Source organism: Quercus suber, unplaced genomic scaffold (assembly GCF_002906115.3).
Source record: "Quercus suber isolate HL8 unplaced genomic scaffold, Cork oak 2.0 scaffold_769, whole genome shotgun sequence".
Lineage (NCBI taxonomy): Eukaryota > Viridiplantae > Streptophyta > Magnoliopsida > Fagales > Fagaceae > Quercus > Quercus suber.
Window position 1 is genome coordinate 292146 of NW_027070205.1, and position 24308 is coordinate 316453.

The 24308-nt window shown below is 32.4% G+C and overlaps 2 protein-coding genes and 2 long non-coding RNA genes across 4 annotated transcripts; 2 read left to right on the top strand and 2 right to left on the bottom strand.

Moving 5' to 3' along the window:
* Positions 1–1728: 1728 nt before the first annotated feature.
* On the top strand, positions 1729–2337 carry LOC111999263 (uncharacterized). The gene has a single exon (XM_024031421.2). It carries the CDS (start codon positions 1729–1731, stop codon positions 2335–2337), a length of 609 nt encoding a protein of 202 aa, XP_023887189.2.
* Positions 2338–4397: 2060 nt separating this feature from the next.
* On the bottom strand, positions 4398–9228 carry LOC112001079 (subtilisin-like protease SBT4.3). The gene is given in 10 exon segments (XM_065767073.1): positions 4398–4990; positions 4993–5036; positions 5123–5336; positions 5435–5546; positions 5728–5934; positions 6023–6117; positions 6639–7134; positions 7768–8014; positions 8181–8272; positions 9016–9228. Coding segments are annotated over 10 exon segments (2181 nt in total). The 5' UTR covers positions 9210–9228; the 3' UTR covers positions 4398–4510.
* Positions 9229–14480: 5252 nt separating this feature from the next.
* Positions 14481–19511, top strand: LOC111988021 (uncharacterized). The gene is made up of 3 exons (XR_010626461.1): positions 14481–14877; positions 18943–19012; positions 19113–19511. It is a non-coding gene; the product is annotated as an uncharacterized LOC111988021 (long non-coding RNA).
* A 1178-nt stretch (positions 19512–20689) lies between these two features.
* On the bottom strand, positions 20690–23075 carry LOC111988022 (uncharacterized). The gene is made up of 2 exons (XR_002880380.2): positions 22816–23075; positions 20690–20868 (listed from the first exon to the last, which is right to left on the bottom strand). It is a non-coding gene; the product is annotated as an uncharacterized LOC111988022 (long non-coding RNA).
* Positions 23076–24308: the final 1233 nt, after the last annotated feature.

A 24308-nucleotide genomic window follows, 5' to 3' on the forward strand; every position in this document is an offset into this window, starting at 1 on the left:
TAAATTGACCAATATAAAAGTTTAGGGGGTGTCATGGCCACTACATTAAAATTAAGCGGGTGTGTGAGCATTTTTTCCTATATTAGATTAGTGGTTTGTACTTTTACTTTGTAGCTTGTATCTTTTTAATGTTCTACAATTTTATATTATTTTTAAATTTGATGAAAATGGTTTACTATCTATTTTTTTAGTAGATAATGGATTAAGTAATTAAATTTTTTTTTTATTCTTTTACGTTTTTCTTTCATATATTTATAGTACTGTATATTATTTTTATTGAAGTATTAAAGATTAAAAAAAAAAAAAACCAAATTTACACTTAAGTTGTCTGTTATATTTGCTTGAACATAAACAATAGTTTACATATTTTTAAGTGAAAAAATTGGCGATGTAATTAGTTTAGAAAAATTCAATATTAAAGTTTTTAAGTGAGTAATTTAATGAAAAAACCATGATCAATTATAAATGGATTTTAAGGGGCCTTTGTAAAAACTAGACTCCATTGCGTATTTAAAAAGGAATTTTACACTTCTTTTAAAAACGTGTGTTTAGGGTTTATAGACGCCTAACCAAAGGCACTCTTAATATCATTAAAGAATGTAATACACAATTTTAAAATATAACAAAAAAATTTTAACTCAATGTTGAGCACTTTAACTTGGCCCCTCCTAGAAAAATTTCCTGGCTGTACCACAGATAATTAATATTACATATATAGAATTACTAATACAAGTGAAATAGTATTAAAATTATTTGTTCATTTTGTATTAGTAGTTTCAAATGTGTAATATTAGCAAGAAAATGTGTAAACCTCAAATTATGATGAATAAAAAATTATGAAACTAAATCAAAAGAAAAAAGCCTCATCACATGCATTCAACGACAATTATTATTATTAATTAAGTTAATTAGAACCCATATAAAAATCACCTATTTAAGTATATATGTCTTTTTTTTAAAAAAAATAGTAATGCTTTCAAGAAATATATATATATATATATAAGTTAATGGAGAAGATAATATTTCATAGATTCCTTCATTCACTTACATAGCCAAAAAAAGAAGAAGTTTTTATTGTCTTATATTATTATAATTTCAATTGATTTTAATTTTGTTTATTTAAAATCTAATATACATACATACAAATTACGTATGACAATGATAACATCTAAACATACAAATTCTAGAAAATTTTAATAGATAAAAAATAAAAACTATAATAGATTTGAAAATGTTGATGTTTAATATAAATAAGTAAAAGATGAAACAAAAAATATTAGTTTTGATAATTTTATAGTCATATATAATAGTAGCATCTTTAAAAAAAAAATTTATATTATCAACAACAAAATATATCAAAATTGAGTTAAGTTGAAATAATTTTAAAGAAGTATTATATGGGAAATAATAAATTATAGAAAACATATAAGTATATGATTTGGAATATTATTATTATTATTATTATACATGTATCCGGCAAAGTTAAGTTTATTTTATTGACATTCTCAAAAAAAAAAAAAAAAAAAAAAAAAAAATTTTTTTTTTTTTTTTTTGGCAAAAGTTCCGGAAGCTTGTAGTGCTTTTCCAAATCCTTCTTCACCTCGTACTTCTATCATATAAAAACACACTACCTCAATCTCCAACCTTATTTCTCTTTCGCAAGCAAAAAACTCTCTCTCTGATAATACTGAATATTATAGTTTCAATTATATTTCAACCGGGTCGAACATGTCGAATCCAGAAATCCAAGGTCGATTTCCTACTATCTTGGATATAGTCTTAGCAGTAGCCGCAGCACTCCGCCACAGCTCGCTGGAGAAGCATGGGGAGTTGCGGGCGTCGAAGGGGGCTATCGAGGCTATGCCGAGAGTGACAGTGACGGCGGAGGAGTCTGATAAAGCCTGCTCGATTTGCTTGGAGGAGTTTGAAGTCGGCGGCGAGGCTAGAGAGATGCCATGCAAGCACAAGTTCCATTCCGATTGTATCGAGAACTGGCTCCGGGTTAAAGGGTTGTGCCCGCTTTGCCGATTTGTTATGCCTATGGAGGAAGATGAAGAAGAAGGAAGAGAGAGTATGGATGTTGTGTACCATCATCATGTGGAGGAAGAAGAAGGAAGAAGAGAGAGGATGGATGTTGTGGACCAGGAAGGAGGAGGAGGAGGAGGAAGAGAGAGTATGGAACATGGGGAGGAAGAAGAAGGAAGAGAGAGTATCCATCAACATGAGTTCTGGGTCCACTTTGTGGTTGTTGATTCAAATATGTATTCGGGTTCGGATCGTGCTGAAGTTGAAGTTGAAGTTGAAGATGATGACTCGTCAACGCAAGATATGGTCTGAAGACATTCAACGATAGGAATTAGTCATTTATCTTTTGTTTATGTTTTATTTAAGGGCCAATATTTTTATGATTTTGTGGATCCTACAAGAACTGCGAGAACTTGTTGTTACAATATTTCTGGTTACGATTTGGAACATTTTAAACTTGTTGTGAGTTAGTTTCAAGTTTCACTTGTTAAGGCATCTACATTAGTTAAGCTAAAAATCTAGTTATTTAGACCTTACCAAAGTTATTTTATCTATTTTACTTTTTCATTTTACAATATAACCAATATCAATACATTTATATTTTTAGCTATTTGATTAAAATAATACAAATAACTTATTAGAATAATAATAAAAACATCTACCACAAACTCTAGTAACCAACACAACTATAACCACATTTACCATTAGTCACAAACACACCCAGAACCACCTTCACCATTACCAATCCATAGCAGGAAAAAAACAAAACAAAACAAAAAAAGCAATAAAGCAGCCCGGTTTACCCACACAGCAATAACCCACAGCAGGAAAAAAAAAAAAAAAAAAGCAACCAAGCAGGGTCAATGGCATGGATCGGCGGCGCAGGTCAGCAGTGTGGGAGTGGCTGGCAGCAGTGAGAGGAAGTTGAGAGAGATTTGAGAGTTGAGAGAGAGGTGAGAGTTGAGAGTTCTGAAAATAAATAAATAAATAAATAATATTTTAATAGGAGGTAGAAAATTGGTTATGTACTGTAGCAATGTAGGTAAAAAATTAACTTATACCACCTCTATTGTAGTACTCGTTTTGTATATGGTGGTCCTTTTTAGCACCACTATTGTGGATGCTTTCATGCTGGTTGATTTAAGTTAATTTCTTGTTACGATATTCCTATGATGAAGCAACAAATAGACCTAATTTGATGAACAAAGAACCATCAATTTGGTTATATCCAAGCTAGTGACATTTTGTGTTATTTCTTATTGCTGCTTGATGTGGTGAGTAACTGCAAACCATATGCTGATTTCTTCCGTGTCCTTCAATTCGTTAGGCATAGTCTGTTTAAGCTTTTAAATAATGTGCATTTTTGTGCCTTATGTTCTACACACTTATATTTTATCCGAACCTACTAACAACTTTGAGGAAGTTTATTGTTCTTGGGGCTTTAAGGTCATTAGTATTAGATGTAGCACCACGGAAGATGATATTGAGCAATTAAACAGTTATACCAGCTACTGACAAGATTTTTTTGAGAAATAAGACTTTGCGTTTTATTAAGGAAGGCTCTTCAAATCAGCCTGGAATTCATCGAAAATGTCTAGTGGGACATCTTCTATCCAAACTAACAAATGAGGATAGGAAAGCGCTCTTCTTGCTAAAGAATGAGCCACCTTGTTACAATGCATAAGGACATGTGAAAACGTACATTTCTTACTGACAAGATGATATTGAGCTTAAACAATTTATTATGAACATTGGTAGGTCTTGATTTAAGTTTAAATTTCTTTGAGATTGGATGTTTTAGTGAATTAGTGCTCTTATATATGTGTGGGAGAAGATTTGTTTTTTTCCCTAATAATTAAATACTACCTGTAATAAGAGTAGCTCTCCCTGTAAATTAAATTGCAGGATGTTCATGGTAAAAAAGTGGTTCTAACTTGCAATCTTCTTTTAAATTACATGGCCTTAAGTGCTGCCCTTAATTGAATGAGGTAATTGTTGGAATCAGTTCTCTACTTCCAAAGTGGAACTTTTTGAATTATGTTGACATCCCTGCGTGGACTTCTTAGTCCAATTTGGTAGTTAGTCATTTGACATATCTTTTGCATGGGTATGGCTTTTCTGCATAACAACTCTGCCTGACCATTCATACTTCCCTCTTGCCACTTTAATTGATCCTTCAGTCTCTTCCAAGATGTTACGACTGACTGTTCATGCTATATGGCAACAAACGCTCGATGGTTTGGGGGTGACCATTAGAATTCTTATTCGGAGTTTGGATTTCTTTAAGAGCATGAATGGAATTGTTGCTCTGAATCATTGAAGTTGAACTTGAATATCTTAAAAACATTTTCCTGAAAAATTTGAAGAGTTACTTGCAAAATGATAGAATATATATATTGCAACACCTTCAAAAATAATTTCTGGACCATTTATGGGTCAAATTTTTACTCATAAAAACACTTGCATAACCAATTAAGTTCATCCCTTATTCTTCTGGATTCTGTGTGTACATGACAATAGGACTTTTCACATTATGGGGGCCATCTGACCATATGAGCGATGCAGACATTCTTGTCTTTGCTGTTAATGCTTCCCCCGATACTTTCACAAGAAAAGACTTCTTCTCTTATAATAACTTGAAGGAGATGGAGCTAGGTTTCACACTAACATTAATTTGAGAATTTGCTATGATCTTTGACTTGTAAGTGGAGTTGGCAAGGACTACATCTGTCACTGTTCTGGTGAATTCAACTGTGAAAGGCTTGCCTATTTTAACTAGAGCTTGCATTGATGGGTAATTGAGATCCTTTGGAGAACCTTTCGTCTCCTTGGGGCTCGGACTGAAGAGACGAACTTGCATACTGTAGAGCATTTTCATGTAATCATCTTTAGAAGCATCATACAATAGACCAGGGTCTATTGCTTTTACTGGATTGACATAGCCAGCACCATAAGCAAATTCGCATCTTCATATTTACCATCAGGATGTTCTGTGACATTCATTGACAAAGCTTGAAGTACAATAAAATAGAATAAGTTAGAAACATAGCACAACTAAGAAACTGATAGAGCAAGCAAGATGGAGAATGACGATTACCAGTGGTCATGAGAGCAGATTTGATGGCTGAAGGAGACCAATGAGGGTGAAATGATTTAACATAAGCGGCTGCTCCAGCTACATGGGGACAAGACATGGAGGTTCCAGACAATATATTGTACTTGACAGACCTATTATAACCAGGGGCACTTGATGGTGAAGCAACAGGTGAATATGCTGCCAAAATATATACTCCTGGAGCAGTTATATCTGGCTGCAATATGCGGCAAACATATATATATATATCTGTTAGAAATGAAATTCATTTAAGCGATACATGCATCCCTGGAAAGACAGTAATTGATGGGCAACCTTTAAAATTTCGTCAGAAATTGAATTTGGCCCACGAGAAGAGAAGAAAGCAAATTTAGGAGCAGCTATATCTTTGATAGCTTCACTTCTTATAATTTCTCCACGCGGGTTACTGGAAAATAAAAACTAGAGACATGAACAACAGAATCGTAGAATAAATCTTCTCCCAAATCAAAAACTAAACCAATAAAATCCAATCAATCAGTGTACGAGTTCTCATGAATTCTAGCAATAATACAACTTGAAAGTTGTAATAAACAAATCAGAATGTACAAAAATATTAGGATTCTCACTTTGTAGAATTTATGTAGGACTTCACCAAATCACGGTTGTGAGAAGTTAAACCAGATGAAGGTAAGGGAACTACAAAATAATCCTCATCTAAGGTGATTGACCCAAGGGCGCCAGCTCTGAAAGCTTCATTCCATCCTGTTGACTTATCACAGACCACAATCTTTTTCTTCACTAAGCTGCTATCTAGACTAAGGTGACTGCAAAGCCTACTATGGAACATGGAGTGTTTAGTTTTTTCTTTTTTCTTTTTTAAGACAACCCAAAGTCAGCAATAACGAAAAGAACAACAATTACCGAGCATCAGCGTCAGAACAATTACTCTTAGCATCTTCACCCTTTATGATAGGGAACTTCACTCCTTTTAGTGTGAAAGAATTAACTGCATTTCCCTATAATGAAAAAAAAAAAAGCATCATAAAGAAAATAAGGCACAGGAAAATTGCACGATTAATGCACATGAAGAAAATCAAAACATAAGTTCACATAGTGGCAATCGAAGAATGAAATTAGAAAATTTTAGCGGAAAAGTATTGCAAAGAATAATAACATTCGTTGCAATGACAAAAAATTTAATACACCGCTTGATGACCACTTCAAATAATTTAAGGGGGCTTTGCTTGTGAAACCTCATTCCAAATAGCCGTCAGGACACTAGACACCTTATCTGCCCCAAAGCTGTTGGTAACTGTACAATCATTAGAATATACTACTGAAAGACTCAGGTCATTCAAGTCCACGTTGCTAGCCTAATGGGGGGATGAGGTGCCTTGGAGTTGTAAGCTTCTCAACATTAATATCACATCCCGGGATCTACTAAAACCAAGAAAGAGCTAAATCTGTCAGCTGCCCACAACACAATTATGTCTACATTCAATTGACCAAAGAAGAAAAAAAAATTAGAGATACTTACAATAAGGGTCTTCGCATTCCCAAGAACAACCTTATCAATGATTCGTCGATCTGTGCTGCTGGCTGCTACGAAGAATAACCATGGTGCAACACTTCCTACTGTTGATGGAAAAGGACCATCATTTCCAGCAGACTGAACAGTGAGTATACCTTTTTCCATTGCATGAAAAGAATCAATAGCAATAGAATCAAAATTGAAGGGTCTTGGACTTCCACTAACTGAAATTGTAATGATGTCAACCCCATCTGCAATAGCATCATCAAACGCACCAATGATACTGTCATCTGTGCACCCTCCAGGGCCACAGATTCTATATGTAGCGATCCTTGCTGATGGACCTCCTCCTCTTGCATTTCCATTGGCCAATCCATAGAAATTTGCACCTGCTACTTTGTTACCAGCTGCTATTGAGGCAGTGTGGCTACCGTGGCCTTCTTCATCCCTTGCGGAATTACTATGAATGTCTAATGTGTAAAATCGAGCTCCAATGATCTTACTGCAAATGTACAGTTCATATTCTTGAGTATTCAAATACAAAGAAAAATGTAAAAGTCCTACAAATATCCTACAATGTTCCGGTACAGGGTGGCTCTGTAAAAGGTTGGGTGTTCAAATCTTCTTAGAGGCTTTAATGGCAAAAGACACAAGATGGCCCCAAACCAGCACATGGGAGTAACAACTTTCAAATCTTCCAGAAAAGCTTCAAGGGGAAGGGGAGAAAAAAGAAATAGAAAAAAGCATTACTTGGGATATAGGTTATGAATAAGTTATACTGGTATAACTTATAACTTATTCATTGTTCTGTTTTTAGAGAAATGTGCCATTATCTTTTTAATAATTAATCTTTTTTATGGGTAAGTTACGCAGGTAACCAATGGGTCTTGAGCTCACCATCTCACCTCCACCTAGAACTTCAGAGGGAGGGAGGTGCTAGTTTTGTTAGATCTCATTGGTTTAGAAAAATGTCCAATTTTATAATTCAATGGTAATATTTTCTAAACATAAATCCTAAAATATTGTAACATTGAGGAAAAGTTACAACATTATATAGATATATCATCCAGCATGCCCTGGAAGAAAGCAGATTCATATAAATGGAAAATATAATTTAGGGAGAGAAGAAAATTACTTGTTGCAAGTGAAGTTGAGGCCTCCATCACAAGTCCCCTTCCATTTCTTAGGAGGTGGACCATAACCTTCATCACTAAAACTGTCAGACTCAGGCCAGATTCCACTATCAATGACACCAATTCTGATATCACTCTCAACAGTGAGGTTTCTATCTACATTTTCAGGAAAACCCATGAATTCCCATGATCTTGTTGTTTGAAGTTGGAGGGTCCTAGATGGAAACACAGATACCAACCCTTCCTTGCCTGCACAGTGCATATTAACATTGTTGTAATTATACAGTCCGGGCTACAAACTATTCCAATCATAGGACATATCAAACTAAACTGACTACTGAGTAGTTTTGAAGTTATTTAAAGAATTTCTTATTTTTAACAAAAAGACAACAAAATCAGACTTAAAAGCACTCACTGGCAATTTTTTTGTGCTCTTCACCACTGAGCCTTGCTGCAAATGCATTGAAACTCCTATTGTAGCTTCTGACAAAGGAGTCACTGGCAGCACTGTGAAGAGAGATTAGATCAAAAGTAGTTAAAACTTTTTATTTTTTCTCTCTGTCTCTCTATATTCCTCCATTCTTGCTTCTTTTTTATTTGTATTTCTTGTTTCTTTGCTCAAATAAAAGGAGCTAAAAAAAATGGAGACTACCATGTTCAGAATTTTTTTTAATGTAATATTTTAAAATTTTAATAGCACCTAATTATATTGTAAGTATTAAATATGTATGCTAATTTTATGGAATTAAAATTTTAAATTTCTTCATTTACCCTCATGTTTTTAATTATATTATTGTCAATTATTTTCAATTCGATAATGTAAAAAACTAAATACCAAAGAGTTCTGTTTCAATTTATAATTATGGATGGATATAGAGAGGTTTCTTAAAAAATCTATAAATAAATACTAAAAAAAGATGGATATAGAGTGTTTGTCTAGACGAGTTTATATTTTCACCAACTTATTTTGTTTAGTTTATTGTGCAAAATTACACCTATATCTCAAACACAATGATGTTTTCTAAAATCTTTATATTAATGTGTAAAGATAAAACTAAGCTCGTCCAAACAAATGCTATTACAAAAATCACAAAAAACGTACAGTGCTAGAACTAAATATATGTCTAAACAATTATAAGCATGAGGTTTGTTTTATTCAGATCTCTGTATCCTTAGGACCAAGTCATTGTATGGAGGAGCTAGCAATACGCAAATGCATTGGTAAAACCATCAAGCACATGAACAATTACCTTTCTCCAAGAACTTCTTGAAGAATACTGAGATGGTGGGAAAGGGATGAGTAGTCACTCTCTGGAAGTGAACCCATGTAAACAATGTAAAGATCCTTGGTCTTATCTGTAGCACCACCATAACAAGTGCTGATAGAAATAATGAGAGACATAAAGATGTGGAGAAAGAGCAAAAAGATGGACTTGGCAGCCATTGCAGTGTGACAAAATTCAAGAGCTTTGAACTGCATTAATAATATTGAACTAGGGAGAGACCTTCCCGTTGACTACTAATTCTTTAATCGTAATAACTGACAAAATTTAGGCCTATAATGCACTCCTTCAGGGCAATTTATGATGTTTGTCATTTACCCATTTCAAATTCAAATCAAATTCTATTACATAAGAAAACACGTGTTCTCATTAATTACACCTGTTGTTACTTAAAAATGCACATAACACGTACAATTTCTTGTTTACTCATTTTTGCATTCCTTAGAAGCATACAAAATGCATTGTCTTGCAATGACCTAATGATAACCAATAAGTCTATAATTACAACAATTTTCTACAAATTATTTCACAACCGTTGAGTTGGTAAGTTGTGAATGGTAAATTAATGATAAAGTTATATCTGTGGTGGTTTAGATAAAAACCAATAAAAACTAGGTTTCTTTTTTTCTTTTCTTTTTTCTTTTTTTGGTTGAGAATAAGGTTTCATTTGTTACTTTTAAAACTAGGTGCATTTGATTGATATTATTCCTTTTTTTTTTTTTTTTTGAGATAAAAGAAAAAAATACTATTCTTTTTTCAAGTAATCTATATTATTCAAACTTTTGTATAGTGTGTTATGGTTTTTTTCTACAACTAAAATTTTTAAGTTACAAAATTAATTATTTGAATTTCTCATTTTCTTAAGAAGATTATCATGATAACCAGACCTCGTTACAAATTTATAATTAATATTACTCAAATAATTTATAGAGACATTCAAATACATAATCATCTCACTTTTAAAATATCTAAAAATTAACTCAAACCAAAACTAGAAAAGAGATAGAGAGTACATGTAATGAATAACTCAAAAATACACAACCAACGTGTATCATCCAAAAGTAGAGACACAAAAAAAAAAAAAACAAAAACAAAAACAAAACAAAAAAAAAAAAAAAAAAAAAAACAAAAAAAAAAAAAACAAAAAAACAAAAAAAAAAACAAAAAAAAAATCTTCAATATAAAATAGAGTTGCAAGAAAGAATTGATAAGAGAGAGAGAGAGAGAGAGAGAGATTACCTTTTTCGGAAGAGAATGTGAGACAAATAACAAAATTATATAAAAGAACATGATGACTACTAGAATATTCATAAGAAAATGTATAGTTGTAAACACCAAATTATACAAGTCATGCCATGTAATAGAATAACATTAAACCATTTTGTAATTTCATAGGATAACATGTAACAAACAAAGAAAATAAAATTAAAAAGATAAAAAATTAAAATATAACCAAATCATATCAACCTACGATAGAGTAAAATATAAAAGGAAGATAAAAGGATAGAGAAATTGTAATGTCAAGATATAGAGTAGTAGGGAGATAAAAATGTAAAAGTAAGTAAACGTTGGAAAATGTGTAATTGTAAAGTGGCAAATTAATAAGGAGAAAAATAATTAAAAATTAGAGAGAAAATATTGAAAATAGGTTGATAATGTGGCGCTGACGTGACTCAACAGGAGCGTGGCAACATTAAACTCTCTACTTTACCTTTTAGAGATATATAAATCTATAAAACGTACTGTAGATATTATTTTTAAAATTATTTTTCATCTCTCCATCTCTACAAATATATCATTTTATTGTTTTGATTTTTTTTTTTCTGAAAAACCTTGGTGCATTTAATTGATATTATTCTTTCTTTTTTTTTTTCTTTTTTTTTTCTGAGATAAAAGAAAAAAAAAATACTTCTTTTTTCAAGTGATCTTTATTATTCAAACTTTTGTATAGTGTGTTATGGTTTTTTTTTTTTTTTCTACAACTAAAATTTTTAAGTTCAAAATTAATTATTTGAATTTTTCAATCTCTTAAGAACATGATAATTAAACCTCATTACAAATTTATAATTGATCTTACTCAAATAATTTATATAGACATTCAAATACATAATCATCTCACTTCTAAAATATCTAAAAATTAACTTAAACCAAAACTATAAGAGAGATAAAGAGTACATGTGATGAATAACTCAAAAAACACACAACCAAAGTGTATCATCTAAAAGTAGAGATACACACACAAAAAAAAAAATTAATAAAAAATCATCAATCTAAAATATAGTTGCAAGAAAGAATTAATAATGGAGAGAGAGAGAGAGAGAGAGAGAGAGAGAGAGATCACATTTTTTGGAATAGAATGTGAGACAAATAACAAAATTATATAAAAGAAGATGAGTAGAATAATATTCAAAATTAAGTGTATAGTTGTAAAAACCAAATTATCCAAGTCATGTTATGTAATAGAATAACATTAAATCATTTTGTAATTTCATATGATAACTTGTAACAGACAAAGAAAATAAAATCAAAAAGATAAAAAATTAAAATATATCCAAATGATATCAACCTAAAGTAGAGTTAAACATAAAAATTCATCAATCTAAAAAATTAAACATCCACCCAAAGAAAGAATATATATATATATATATATATAAGAGAGAGAGAGAGAGAGAGAGAGAGAGAGAGAGAGAGAGAGAGTATTCACCTTTTTGTGTGAGCAAAATATGGATTGATTGGAAGAGAAAATAACAATTTTTATAGTAAAAAAATGGGGAGAAGAAGAGTTAAAATAAAAGGAAGATAAAAGGATAGAGAAATTGTAAAGTTAAGATATAGAGTAGTAGGGAGATAAAAAAGTAAAAGTAAACAAATATTGGAGAATGTGTAATTATAAAGTGGCAAATTAATAAGGAGAAAAATAATTAAAAATGAGATCCTTTTGTGTGAGAAAAATATGGACTGAATGGCAGAGAAAATAAAAAAATTTTATAGTAAAAAATTTGAGGAGAAGAAGAGTCAAAATAAAAGAAAGATGGAGGAATGGAGAAATTGTAAGGTTAAGGTATAGAGTTGTGAGGAGATAAAAATATAAAAGTAAGTAAAGATTGGAGAATGTGTAATTCTAAAGTGGCAAATTAATAAGGAGAAAATTAATTAAAAATGAGAGAGAAAATATTGAAAATAGGTTGATGATGTGGCGTTGATATTGCTTAATAGGAGCGCAACAACATTAAACTCTACGCTTTAACTTTTAGATATATATAGATATAGATTATAGAGTTTAATTAATTGCTGCTAAACTATAGAGCTTTAGCATTAAAGCATTAACATCACACTATGCAAATTTTTTGTCAAATTATATCTAAATAGTTAATTAAAAAATATATATTTTAACTATTCTACTTTTCATGTAAATATAAAAAGGGACTAACTTAGGTACAATACCTTAAATACTGTTTCTTAGGTTCCTTTTTTCAGATTCATCCACGTGGCTATTTAATTAACAAATACACTTTCAACCCATTAAAAAAAAAAAAAATTCATATGGCAGAATCTTAATAATGGAATCGAAGGAACCGCACCTAAGTACGATACTTAAGTCTTACTCTATAAAAAATATTTTGTAACCAAACCCCACACCACCCCCCCCCCCCCCAAAAAAAGAATTAACCTACAATGTTCTAAAAACATATATACAAATAACATTTTTTTAATAATATATAATTTATAAAGAACCTAAAAATGTAAACACCATATACTATCTGTCAGTCAATTTAATTTTTGTTGGAATTCAAAAACTCCAACCAACCACCGAACCGCCCAGTGTCTGTTTTGGGCCTTTTGGCCAAAAAATTTGAACAGCCAAACAAAAAATTGTTGGAACTTGGAAACAAGTGAGGCAATCAATTCAGCTCAACTTTGCATTTGGGTAGTTTATTTACTTAAAGAAGTGGGGAAAATTTTTAAGTTACTTAAAGTTATCTTCTCAAAAAAAAAAAAAAAAAAAAAAACTTAAAGTTAGCTTATCGATTTAAGTAATGCTTATCGATTTAAGTAATGGAAAGGAAATAGGGGGAATGGAATGGAAAGGATACTTTAAATAAGTAAATTAAAAAAAAAAAATTTGCTTCTCTTTATTATTATTATTTTTTTTTGGTAAATAAAAAAACTTTCTTCATTCCCTTGTGTAGGGCTTTAATAGGAGTAAAAATGCACTTTAAAGTCTAAACCCTAAAATTCAAAGTTATAACAAATTAAAGCATTGAACCTTTTAAAAGTAATAAATTAAACTTTATAGTTTTAATAATAATCTCTTAGGTTATATTAAACTCCAGATAAAATATCATTTCGCTTAAATGGATCGAGGTTTAATTTGCTAATTTTTTAAACAATATGATTTTATTTATTATTTTTGAAACATTAGGGTTTAATTTGTACCTTTTAAAATCTTAGGTTTTCTACTTGTTACTTTAAAAACTAATGGGTTTAATTTGTTACACCCTTCAACAATAGGCTTTTCAATAAGTTTTTTCCCAATATGTTTTAATAATCCATCCAACCTCTTGGACAAAGCCTGAGACTTCATGCTACAAGGTTAATTTTGACGGAGCCATGTTTGAGAATGGCAACAGTACAGGATTGGGTGTTGTTAGATTGATGGTTTAGATATGGCTTATTTGTCGCAATTGGTTCCTCTACCTCCCACAGTCATAGAGGTGGAGACATTAGTGGCAACACTGGCCCTTGAACTAGCTTTAGAACTAGGGTTTGACAACATTTGTCCTAGAAGGTGATTCTAAGATCCTAATTAAGGTCCTGCAAAGTAGTAGCATTTCCTTGGCTCAATATGGATGCATTGTCTATGATATCCACTTCCTTGCATCACATTTTTCAACTTTTAATTTATCTCATGTATGTTAGCATTGTAATGACATTGGTCATTCACTTACATGAAGAGTGACTCTTTCCCCTCCCTTATCAATCTAGATGAAAGATGTACTACTAGATATTAATTTTGTATTATATATTAATTTGAACAACCTCTCTTAATAATACACATTGTCCTTATTCTAAAAAAAAAATGTAAGGCAAGGTTGGCTCATTAAACTCATGGACCATGGGCCTTTAGGATGTGTTGATAACTTATTCAATATTCAATTGTTTGTAATTACCCGTTAAAATTGTTAATTTACAATCCATGACTATGAGTGAAGAGTGAAGACCCAATACCCCATTGCTTCGTTGTTAAAAAATTAAAATTGTGCAATTTCAAAAGTACATAAAATCAGTCTAAAAAATTAAAATAAAAAAGTGGTGGTTTCTATGAGGTCCCAAGCTAGGCATGCTAGGATGGTGTGTGTGATATGTGAGCAATCTATTCAACATTCAATTGTTTGTAATTGCTACCCACCCATGTAGGATGAGGTTGGCCCATTAAACCCGTGGACCAAGAGGGCCTTCAAGATGTGCTGATAATATATTCAAACTCAATTGTTGTTTATAATTGCTATCCACCCATGTAGGATGTGGTTAGCCCGTTAAACCCCATAGGCCGGAGTCCTTCAACACATGACTGCCCTGGAAAGCCACACATAAATTCAACCGCTTTAATGCCCCGCTTGGTGACAAGCCTACGTTACCAGGCTCGGCAATTTACATAATTCTTGCAACTGCATATGAATATAATAATAAGCTTGTATCTGATCGGTGTGGGATAATTAGTGGAGAGAACAAAAAATGTCTGAGGCGACTCCTGTACTGGGACTCATCAAAGAGATAAGAAGCCACGAGGTTGCCATTGCCGAACTCAATCATCTTTCTTCATCCAGGGTAAACCTTATCAACCCCTCTTTCTTTTTTACTCTTTAGTATAATACTATACCACTTTTGATTCTATGTTTCATCTTAGAATTTAACTTGCCCTTGTCTTCTGCTAATCTCTCTTTTATGGTTTCCACGGACATAGAATATGTGTGCCAAGTGCTTGTGAAAATTACCCACAGAGTCAATCACAATGGACCTTTTCAATATTCTTTGGAATTCACAGTTTGCTGCGTTTCATGAGCGTTATAGGTGAAATTTTCCAATAATAAATGTTAAGTTGTGGTAAATGCATTGAAACTTTGAGACTAAATAGTGAGAGGCTTTTTTGAAAACAAAGCAAGCAAAATCAGAGTCTCCAAGATATAGCCAGTGGAGGGTCTGAAGCTAGGTTGCACAGACACTTCATTTGGGTGGTGTACCCCTGTCTTATAATTTTTCAAAAATTGCTCTATAAAGTATTTGGAGCTGATTGGTGACAATAGGAGATTTTGTCTCTACATCTTGTGGTGGTTTGAGAGAAAAAAAAAAAAAAAAAAAAAAAAAAAAAAAAGGTGTCACTTTCGTATTTTAGGCAGTATCCGTAGAGACTTTCAATGTGAGATGGCTTAAGGATGGTGCTAACATGAATATGACATAGTCTTTTTATTAAAAAAAATATAGTTACAAAGGGGAAGGGGGGATTTAAACCTTGGAGGTCTATATTGGAAACAATAGGAAGTTCCGTTTGAGTGACAAGGCTCTTGGCATGAATATGACAAAGCTATATCCATATGCAATCTTTTTTTGTGGTCTAACGCTATATTTCAAAAAAATAGAAAAAAGATTGGTCTGTAATTAAGATGTGGATGGTGAATTAGATTGAACTTTTTTGGTGAGAATGTGGTCAAATTTTATAATATTAGAAGAAAAGAAACTAAAAAAACAATGGAGGTTCATGTGTCCAACATATTGCAGCTGTGAACAGCCTGACATTTTAGGGTGCTATCATGGCATTTTAGGGAGGGAATGAATAAAAAAGAGATCTGTTGCAGCCATATTGCATCTGTAGTGGGTTTGTAGCAGTTCTATAGTGGTCCAATAGGGCTGACACAGGGCCACTGTCCTGCGTTTAGTAGATTGCCCAACATTTACTCCTATTTGCCACCTGCCAAGCCACTTCCTTTTACCTTGGTCAGATTAAAGCTCGAGAAACCTAGATTTGTGTTCCATATCTAAATCTAGAATTGTCAGGCATTAATGTCGCATCTGGCTGAAACAGGGCTATATGCTGCCTTTAGTAGATTGCCCACATTTACTCTATTTGCCACCTGCGAAGTGCCTTCCTCTAAGTCCATCAGATTAAAGCTCAAGAAATCAATCAGATCTGTGTTCCATAGCTACTCCTTGAGTCTTTGTCCTTAATTTTTACATAATCTGTTGTAGCTTTTTTGTATTCTTTGGCTACTTCCTGCCATCTCTGCATGAAGTAGACCTATAAGGGATTGATGGTTTTATTAAGTCTATTCAATATTAGGTCAACAATAAATGTAGTTTGAGGCTTAGAGTCGGGCTTTTTGGAAACAAAGCAAGCACAATCGGAGGCTCCAAGAAAAAGCCAATGGAGCATCTGAAGTATATGGACCTGATTGGTGGTTTGAGAATTTTTTTTTCTTCTATCACTTCCACTGTTTAGGCAGTATTCATAGAGACTGTCACTGTGAGTGGGCTTATGGATGGTGCTAAACATGAATAAGACAATCAGAGTGATATCTATATGTGAACCACTTTTTTTTTTTTAATATCCTTTTAACACCATATTTCGGAAAAAGAAAAACTCCTTTAATTATAGTTGGGATTGGCTTCTAATAAGGATGTGGATGGTGATTGGGATTGAACTTTTTTTGAGAATGTGGTCAAATTTTAGAATATTAGAAGAAAAGAAACTATAAAATAATGAAAGTTCATGTGTCCAATACAGCTACTAGTTTGAATGATCCATTCTTAGAATATATTGCACTTAAGAGAAGTTTCGCGCGGGGGGGGGGTTTGGTGTGGGGGGTGTTGTTGAGGGTTGGTATTGCATAATTAGTGCATAAATATTAAACAAAAACCATGGATAAAATAGTGGTCACTGCAGTTGTGAACTGCCTGAATTTTCTCTATCACGGTACTCTTGGGAGGAAAGGAAGGAAAAAGGGATTTGTTGCAGCCTCATTGCATCTGTACTGGATTTTTAGCAGTTCTATAGTGGTCCACAAGGGCTGACACATGGCCACTATGCTGCCTTTAGTAGATTTCCCAAAATTTACTCTCATTTGCTACCCGCCAATCCACTTCCTGCAAATTGATCAGATTAAAGCTCAAGAAACCAAGATCTGCGTTCCATATCTAAATCTAGAACTATAAGGCATTAATAGGTGGGATTTTGGTTTACATTGACTCTTTTAGTTTTGTTTAGCATATTTAATATTCGGAGGTCATCCTAGTTGATACTGTATTCCAACTTAGTATTCTGTGTCTTAGATTAGTTACTTATTTTCAACCCTTCTAGAGTTTGGTAGGTTACACTTAGATTTGTTGTTGACACGCTTGCCTGCTGAAGTGGAAGAATAGCAGCGGGAGGACATAGTTTAGCTGGGAAGCTGTACCTTCTAGCTTGATGTGAAATATTTGGTAGCTGAGGGCTGAGGAGTAATCAGTTTTTTGAAGGGAAAAGAGTAATCCTTGGTAGAGATTTAAAATGGATTCTCAAGGCTTAATTGAGTGCATCTCAAACCATCTTTCCTTTATAGGATTGGTTTCTTTCCTAAAGTTTCATGATGGTTCTTATATTTTAATAATAAATTACCTACTGTCCCAAATGTTTAAGCTGTTAGGAAATGATGAATTGAATCATTTAATCTAACACTTCTTCATGGTGAAATGAATCGTTTAATATAACAATCCTCCTTCACGTGTGGGCATAAAATGCATGGGTAAGGTGTAGACAAGGGTTTAAACCTAGGACCTTCTGCTTTGATACTATGGTAAATTAACGATTGCCCCAAAATTTTAAGTTGTTAATAAATGGTGAATTTAATTATTTAATCTAACATTATCTATTTGTTTTCTTCCTTTCTTTTTGCTGTTTTAGGCAAGCCTTATGTATACAATCTGTGTGCTTAGGTTGCACCTGTTTTAGCACCTTTATGATAATCTTACTTGTCATAGACCCAAAAAAATAAACCAAAAATCTAGAGCCTCCTGTATTTGAAAGATTGAAGAAATCAAGTTATGCGGACTTTTTATTTCAATATGTCCCCTTGTTTTTAGCTTTATCTTGGTTCCAAAGAAGGTTTCTAAGATGCTTTGGATATGTGTGTTCACTTTCTGCTTCTTTTTTGGGTGGCTGGTTCAACTTGTGTTATCATCAACATCATCATTGAAAGGATTGATAAAACTAATTTACTACCATTTATATAATGAGTACTAAATCTGAAGTCAGCACAATTTTATTTTCATCAACTATGAAAAAGCGGGACTGTGGGACTGTTGCATGATAGCTAGTTTTCCTTAAAACAATAGTGTGTCTGTGACAATTTTTATGTAATGCTTGTAGTAATTTTATTTATTGATTGATAATTTGATAGTTGGGAGAGAGGGATTTGAACCTTGAACGTCTCCATTGGAGATGCCAAGAAGTGCTAGTTGAGCTACAAGACTCTTGGCCTAGCAGTATTTTTTAAATGGGGGAGTTGAGAGTTAAGAAACAGAATAAATCTCCATGATGGACCATCATGGCATTTGGATTTTGGTATTATGTAGAGTCTGAGCAACTTTAGAATAGCCTACGATCTAGTTTTTTAATTGATGAAAATTATGTATTTGGCTCAAAATTAAATTCAGTGTTAGAAATTGTTAGAAAACCCAGCTAGTGATGAATGTTCTGCTTTTGAACAGTCAGTTCTTTTTATATAATTGCTTTGACTTGTGGATGTCTCTCAACATGATGTTCACTAATCTAAAGCAAAATTTAAACTTTCTCCTTTCCTTTCTTTCAGTGGCAAGAGGCTTCCTAGTTTTCAGATAACATTTTGTCCTTGTATACTGTAGGCTGTCTATCAGAAAAATGGGAGCATATTTTTCCAAACGACTGTCCAGAAAGCTACAGCATCTGAACAGAGTAAGAAATCTTTACTATTGGCTTGATAATATATATTTTTTCTTGGTGCTAAATGGCTAAAATATATATATTTTTCTCTCATTTGCTGAATGCTGGGTAGAACAACTTGATTTGGCCAAAGCTAAGCTTGAAAAGCTGAATTCTCCTTGAAGCAACTTGGCTGTACCATGTCTTTGCTAGACCCAAACCTTTATGGCAGGAAAAGCTCTGCATTTATATGACAAGGCATTCAACTGAGATCAACCCCTTTTCGTGGTGTAATATCTTAGAAGTTAGAATGGTCACTAGATTTCTATAGAGCTATTTCTTTACTGCATTAACTAAACTGTCTGGGGCTTGAGCATTCATTGTCAAACTTTTTAATCATTGAATTTTCTTACTGTCGTGTTTATGCACTATCCTTTTTTTCGTAATGAATGGTTCTTTTTTGAGTTCATTTGTGAATGTATTGAAGCAATAATTCCTTTTTTTGGATTTAATTTTTGTGGTCTTGCTTAAAGTATTGGATCTCCATTTGTAATTTACAGAATTTCTGCTATAAAAATCAAATCCCATTTATTCTCAAAAGCCCTTTTTTTTTTCTTCTTCTTCTTGCCCTCCTCACCTCCCATTTCCCTCCTATGTAATCCAAACTGAATCCTGCACAACCTTAGGAAAAAGAAAATAGTAGCTTTAATTATTGGGACGGCCTTATACAAAGGAGTGACTGGATTTCAAGGCTTTAGATTTGGAGAACTAAATTTACAAATGATAGAAACAGAAGAAATTAAAGTTTTTCTCCAAACTGGAGTGAAAGTGTCTTCAATCCATTATGTTGCGGTTTATAAAACCATCTATGTGATTCATTAGACTGTTTAAACAAGTCATGATTATTAAGTAGGTTGACTAAAAGTATACATGGATAATCTTTTGAGTTGTCAAATACTAGGTTAAGACAAAATTAATCCATCCAAAAGGATGCATCTATTGTTGGTGCTTGAGCCTGGACGGCAGGTGATGGCAAAGTTTTGCAAAGTTCTGTAGATCGTTGACATTTTAAAAAAAGTAAAAAAGGGCAACTCTTATTTGCTTTTTTTAGAAAAGAAATAAGATGGCAATCTTATCTGCTAAAACTTCTACTAGAACGATTTCACTCTTGCAAGAAGTTTGGCTGTTTGGGATTGGAAAATCGGGGAGAAAAGAAAATACAAGAAGAGCAGAGAAACCCATCATTTCCTTGTTTGGGGGATTTTGGACGGAATAGAATGGAAAATTCTATTCCATTCCTTACAAAATTCTGTTCTATATCTCATAAGCCATATGTGCTAGCAAATAATACATAAAAACCCGATTGATCAAATATAGGGTGGTTGACTCAGAAAGACCATGTGCTTCCAATTTCAGTAAAGCTCAAGCAATAATTTGCGTTTTACAGTGAGGCTTGCAATAGGAGTTAATCATCTCAACTGCATATAAACAGATCTCGCTAAGTTACAACCCTTAAAACATAATTCGTTACAATAACCAAATCTACAAATAGTATGAAAATAAATCCGAGTCATGATGTGTATAGGATTTATAAATTCAGTTTAAAAGGAAGGTAGCCTCTAGTCGGACTCCTGAATTGACTGTTGAATGAAAACAACTGCAATAGTCACAAGGGATGCATAAACAGAATTGGGCAGCCTTTGCACCACCTTCCCAACTCCTGGGACACCCTTAGTAGCCCTCTTTGTCGCCATTGCAACTGTTGGTGCCACAACCAGACTGACAATCAGTCCCTGACTAACAGCAATTAGTGTCTCAGCTGTAAGCTGCTGGATAAACTTCACAAATTCTTCGTGATCAATTTCCCCATCAAGGTTCAAATCGTAGTCCTGCAAATATTGAGGAAAAAAAAAGACTATCTTTTTACTTTAGTAGGACAGATTCTTATATAAAAATAGAAGAACTAATATACAACATGATTTTAGGGCATTCTTCAGCAAGTTGCAATTGAAAATTGAAGAAAGCTATAAAATCCAAAAGAGAAATATAATATATACTTCCTGAACCTTGCAGCCACTCAAATATAGAGAGAATATATAAAAATAAAAAATAAATAAATAAATATATTCAGCCCGAGTTCCCATTCAGCTCTACATTGTTGAAAGTAAGATTGCAAAATAGACCACATATGGGAAGGAACTATCCCTAATCTCTCTCATAATGACTAATGGTCCATTTGGATCAGGGGCGGAGCCAGGGGGGGTCGAGGAGGGGCACTTGCCCCCCCCGGCCCGCCAAAAAAAAAAATTAGGCACTTAAGAGATATCCTAATTTTGCCTTGTGATGGTTTCATTTTTTATTTTTTATTTTTTTTGTTTTCTTCAGTCCTAAACGTATAGGGTACATGAAGAAAACTTGATCTAAACTCCAGGAATGAGACCAACACTCTTGTGACTACTGGGTATTAAAATTCTTTGAAAACTGAGCTATATTCTCCTAGAGTTACACATGTCTTCTTATTTTTTTTTTTCCTTTAGTGCAACATGTCTTAGTCTCTTAGGGTGTTAATCTCGGTTAGCAAGTAGGCTATGATATACTTTTCTATAGTATACTCTATTTTTTAAGAAGTAATAGTATTATTTTATTTTAAATTATGTAGGTCTTATTACATTAAAATATCACTAAAATATATGTGTATTGTTCTTTTTTATATCAAGTAATATACATATACATGTCCTAATGAATGTTCATAGTGTATATAAATTTTGCCCCTCCTGAAGTCAAATCTTAGCTCCGCCACTGGTTTGGATTAAGGGGGAGAGAGGGAGAGTAGAGTAGTAGATTTAACCCAAAATTAGCTTATTTTCAGCTAACTTTACTTTACTCCTCTCCATTCTCCATCATTTCCCCTCAATCCAAACGGACCATGAGTTTTCCTATCCAATATGCAAATACTACAATTATAGATTGTGCCTAACGGGAGAAGGGGGTTGAGACCTCTAAGAACCTCATAGAAAGAGCAGACCTCAAACCTTTCATGCGTAGAAAGTCTCCAACAAGTTCTATCTTGCTTTCACCTAATGGAACATTGGAGTACAATAACCCCAAGGAAAAAGTCAACCGACTTAAACTCCCACCAAATACAAACTATGATGCAAATGAACATTCCTTGTCACCACTATCAAGAACAAGTCCGAAACCTATCCTTCAATGCAACATCATCACACCAAATATCATGCTCAGAATTTTTTTTTAATGTAATATTTTAAAATTTTAATAGCACCTAATTATATTATAAGTATAAAATATGTATGCTAATTTTATGGAATTAAAATTTTAAATTTCTTCATTTACCTTCATGTTTTTAATTATATTATTGTCAATTATTTTCAATTTGATAATGTAAAAAACTAAATACCAAAGAGTTCTGTTTCAATTTATAATTATGGATGGATATAGAGAGGTTTCTTAAAAAGTACTATATAAATAAATACTAAAAAAAGATGGGTATAGAGTGTTTGTCTAGACGAGTTTATATTTTCACCAACTTATTTTGTTTAGTTTATTGTGCAAAATTACACCTATATCTCAAACACAATGATGTTTTCTAAAATCTTTATATTAATGTGTAAAGATAAAACTAAGCTCGTCCAAACAAATGCTATAACAAAAATCACAAAAAATGTACAATGCTAGAACTAAATATATGTCTAAACAATTATAAGCATGAGGTTTGTTTTATACAGATCTCTGTATCCTTAGGACCAAGTCATTGTATGGAGGAGCTAGCAATAAGCAAATGCATGGGTAAAACCATCAAGTACATGAACAATTACCTTTCTCCAAGAACTTCTTGAAGAATACTGAGATGGTGGGAAAGGGATGAGTAGTCACTCTCTGGAAGTGAACCCATGTAAACAATGTAAAGATCCTTGGTCTTATCTGTAGCACCACCATAACAAGTGCTGATAGAAATAATGAGAGACATAAAGATGTGGAGAAAGAGCAAAAAGATGGACTTGGCAGCCATTGCAGTGTGACAAAATTCAAGAGCTTTGAACTGCATTAATAATTTGAAGTTTGAACTAGGGAGAGACCTTCCCGTTGACTACTACATTCTTTAATCGTAATATTTCCTTCTATCAACTTATATGGGTTAATTTTTTATGGCTTTTTTTATTTTTTATCTTTTTAATTTTATTTTCTTTGTTTGTTACATGTTATCCTATGAAATTATAAAATGATTTAATATTATTCTATTACATAGCATGACTTGTATAATTTGGTGCTTACAACTATACATTTTCTTATGAATATTCTAGTAGTCATCATCTTCTTTTATATAATTTTGTTATTTGTCTCACATTCTCTTCCGAAAAAGGTAATCTCTCTCTCTCTCTCTCTCTCTCTCTCTCTCTCTCTCTCTCTTTCTCTCTCTTATCAATTCTTTCTTGCAACTCTATTTTATATTGATGATTTTTTTTTGTTTTTTGTTTTTTTTTGTTTTTTTTTTTTTTTTGTCTCTCTACTTTTGGATGATACACTTTGGTTGTGTATTTTTGAGTTATTCATTACATGTACTCTATCTCTTTTCTAGTTTTGGTTTGAGTTAATTTTTAGATATTTTAAAAGTGAGATGATTATGTATTTGAATGTCTCTATAATTGAGTAATATTAATTATAAATTTGTAACGAGGTCTGGTTATCATGATAATCTTCTTAAGAAAATGAGAAATTCAAATAATTAATTTTGGAACTTAATAATTTTAGTTGTCGAAAAAAAACCATAACACACTATACAAAAGTTTGAATAATATAGATTACTTGAAAAAAGAATAGTATTTGTTTCTTTTATCTCAAAAAAAAAAGAAAAAAAAAAAGAAATAATATCAATCAAATGCACCTAGTTTTAAAAGTAACAAATGAAACCTTATTCTCAATCAAAAAAAAAAAAAAAAAAAAAAAAAAAACCTAGTTTTTATTGGTTTTTATCTAAACCACCACGGATATAACTTTATCATTAATTTACCATTCACAACTTACCAACTCAACGGTTGTGAAATAATTTGTAAAAAATTGTTTTGATTGTAGACTTATTGGTTATCATTAGATCATTGCAAGATAATGCATTTTGTATGCTTCTAAGGAATGCAAAAATGAGTGAACAAGAAATTGTACGTGTTATGTGCATTTTTAAGTACGACAGGTGTAATTAATGAGAACACGTGTTTTCTAACGTAATAGAATTTGATTTGAATTTGAAATGGGTAAATGACAAACATCATAAATTGCCCTGAAGGAGTGCATTATAGGCCTAAATTTTGTCAGT